At 41.7% G+C, this 3414-nt stretch overlaps 1 protein-coding gene across 1 annotated transcript in view; it reads left to right on the forward strand.

Annotated features, from left to right (window-relative positions):
• Positions 1–84: 84 nt before the first annotated feature.
• Positions 85–3414, forward strand: part of LOC104499620 (mitogen-activated protein kinase kinase kinase 7-like) — a 19034-nt gene continuing 15704 nt past the window's right edge. The window contains exon 1 of the mRNA XM_010143148.1: positions 85–161. Coding sequence (XP_010141450.1) covers positions 96–161 — 66 coding nt within the window. The 5' untranslated portion in view covers positions 85–95. The remainder of the gene's footprint in view (positions 162–3414) is intronic.

A 3414-nucleotide genomic window follows, 5' to 3' on the forward strand; every position in this document is an offset into this window, starting at 1 on the left:
CGGCGCCGAGCCCTCCGGCCCCGGCCTGCCCTGGCCTCTCCTCCCCCAGGTGAAAGAGGAGGGAAGGAGGGATGTCCGCTGCCGCCTCCGCTGAAATGATTGAAACCCCCCCGGTCCTCAATTTCGAAGAAATCGACTACAAAGAGATCGAGGTGGAAGAGGTGAGTGAAGTCTCTGGCGACCTCCCCACACACCCCCCCAGCTCGCCGGTGCGGCCTGCTGAAAGGGCCAGCCTGTCCCTTCGGGGTTGCCTTCCCCAGCGCCGTCCCCACGCTGCGGAATTTTGTCGCGGAGGCTTCCTGGGTGCGCTGGGCTGCCGGTGCACACCCCCTCACCCCAGTGTGCTGCCCGGGCGTTCCCGTATCTCCTCTGGGTGATGCAGCGGTTGGCATCAGAAAACAAAGGCGGTGTGACTGGGAGCGAAGGTGCTAGCTTACTGCTGCCAACCCTGATGCTGGGTGCTGTACGGTCGGATTATAATTAAGAGGGGTAGGTTTATTGAGGACGTTAAAGTTTCACCGCCGTTTGGGTGAAACTTCAAAGTTTCACTCTAGTGTGGGTGGCAAGCACAGTTGTCAGACGCTGTCACAAGAGGGAACTGTTAATTCTGCTGTTTCTTGCGGATCTCTATTTCTGTATGCCCCTGCTTTCTCTTTCTGCAACCTAAGGGAACCACTGTATAAATAATCATCATACCAGTGTAAATTATTTGCTAAATGTATAGCTCTGTTAGCTGTAAGGACATACAGATCTATGTTTATTATTTATTTCTTAACATAGGCTGGTGATGTTGCACTTACGGGTCTGTATGTTTCATTAGGGACCTGTGTATGTTACCCAGGAACCGACATTCAGTTATTGTATAACATATTTGGAAGCAGGTATCTCTTCTTCTTCTGTAGAAGGTTTCATAATAAAATTATTGCCTTAAATTATTTGAGACCGGAATGGGATGCATAAAGTGGAGAATTTCATATGTATCTTTCATCTCTCTGGATTTCCTGTGAAAGTAGGATGGGTGGGATCTAGGATAGTTACACACTTAATGAAAGGGCTCAGCAGTATGTATATATCACAATGTTGTTTGAGTCTCAGGATCACACAAAAATATTGCTGCTGTTGACATTTTTTTTTCCTACCCTGCGAAGTTCTCTAAAGGAATGTAGTTGCTTCATGTAGATCCGTACTGAAATGAATACATGAAGATGAATGCAGCTTGTAGAGTCTGGCCCTGACAGACAGCCACGACTGCTGAAACAGTCTTTGTGCTTTTATTCATAGTTTAACATCTTTCTCTTTCAGTAAAAGTTACCCTCTTTTTCTTAAAGTTTTATGTGGAAGCAAATTTACTTTTGAGTAGTGTCTTTTATAGGGATGAGAACCAGCATCTCATGTTTTCAAAGTGGTTTGCTAGATATTGGTTTGTTCGTAATTACGCTGTGCTCGCGTGGCCTGGGAGATATCACAGAACATAAAATCTGCAGTGTTTTCATAGAACCCCAGGGCACTTTCAGCTCTATTCAAGTAGTGTGTGGTAACTTTGGCTTTTGCCGTAGCAGACACTGAAAATTCTTGGAAGATAACGCCTTCCAAAAGATTGCCTTTTCCTTTTTCTATGAATATGACAATCATGAAGGTTTTTGACTCTCTAAGCCTAATTGTTCCTCTTCCCTTTATGCATTTAGTGGTTCTGAAGTGAGAAAATTTTATGATCTTTGGGAACTGAAAGTATTTTTGCATTTGATGATAAGCTGATGTTTTTATAACGCTTGCTAACAGACAGGGATCAAATCCTGTGCTTTGGGAAAAATGGTTTTTCTCACCCAAAAAAATAAAGTTGACAGAAGTGTATCTATCATAAAAAGCTGTCCTGTGGATGGCTCACAGAAGCGAGGAGCACATCTAGTGTGTTAGACCTAGCACTTTGACAGAATAAAACGCTATGCAAATCTCTAATCCTCACGACGCCCTTGGGAAGGCTGTTAGCAAGGATTATACTGCTATTTTACACGTAAGGAAACGTGGAGCTGCATGGTATGTAATTGGTGTAACTAGAATTTGTCATTCTAAGGTTTAGAGTTTGGAACTTGTCTGTGTTCTCCATACCTGCCTAGCACCAGGTGAGACAGGACTATGCATGAAAACATATGTAAAGACAATGTGCTTTATTTAATGTGATTGTTGCATTATCCTCAAAGCAGTATCTCTGCTTTGAATGCAAAATTCATGCTATGAGCAAGGCATAAAGTGTTCTTTCTATGAGAAAATCTGATGACAGCTGGTGTAGCATTATGAGTTACGCTCAGTGTACTTGTCCTACCAGAAGTTCTTAAAGGCAGTAGGGATGCCATAGTGCTGAACACACTCTAAGCATCATTGCACGGAGGGAGAAATGAGATCTGCTTTACTATTTAGCAGGTGAATTGGAGACCATACTTAGACTTTGCTTTTCTTGACTATGGGTTTGGACTTCTTACTCATGATGCAGTTTTAGTGCAAATAATGAACTTTGCGGTCATAACAAAACATCGATCCTTACTGTGCTCTCACTTCAGGCTCAGAAGTTTTCAGGTGTTTTTAAGTGCCTGTAAGGAGTCCAAATGTTCAGATTTGAATATGCTTGGCAAACTTCAGATGTTTCAAAATGGAGTGTCAACAGCCCTACACTGGGAACTCAGATGAACGCTTGTATAATCATAGCTTTGCTGTTGTATTATCGAGGCTGTCTTGTCAGCAGATAGCAGTCCCACTTGGCCACTGGTTTATTAATAGGTATTGAAGTTCTAGAATACTTGCAGGCAGAATCCTTGTTAATAAATGTGAGATCTATAAGTGCGCTTTCATTTAGGTTTGGCTAAGTTGTACTGGATAATACCAAGAATATGCTCTATTTTGTTTTAGCTGCCATGCACATGACTGACGGTACTGTATCGTTACTTCCCACCAGTCAAACGTGCCTCCAACTTCAAGCTGCCTTTCCATTATTTAAAGTTATTAAAGTAAAATATAGAGATAATTTTTATGAATGAGCTGGAGTTGAATCAAAATTTTGTGATACAGTGCAAACATCTTCAAAACTGGAAAGGGAAAAACAGTGTACAGCTTGGGCTTAACAGATATGTTCCCTTTTTTAACCTGCTAATTTTTGACTGTGAGAATGTCCTCTCTTAAGTTTTCAGGTATTAGATAGACAAATCATTAGAACCTGAATAAATAAAACTATAGAATTCATCTGAAAACTTAATATAACTGAAATTAAGTTAACATTAAAAAGCCCAGTAGCCCTATTTTTTAAATCTTGTATTTAAAGTTAGCCTAAATATTGCTACCTCTTCTTCTCAGAGGAGCTTTCATATCTAAGCAATGAACAGACTTTGGGTTTGAATCGTTCTGGCAACCTGCTCCCTGCCACTC

This window comes from Buceros rhinoceros, unplaced genomic scaffold (assembly GCF_000710305.1).
Source record: "Buceros rhinoceros silvestris isolate BGI_N320 unplaced genomic scaffold, ASM71030v1 scaffold4839, whole genome shotgun sequence".
NCBI classification, from domain to species: Eukaryota; Metazoa; Chordata; class Aves; order Bucerotiformes; family Bucerotidae; genus Buceros; species Buceros rhinoceros.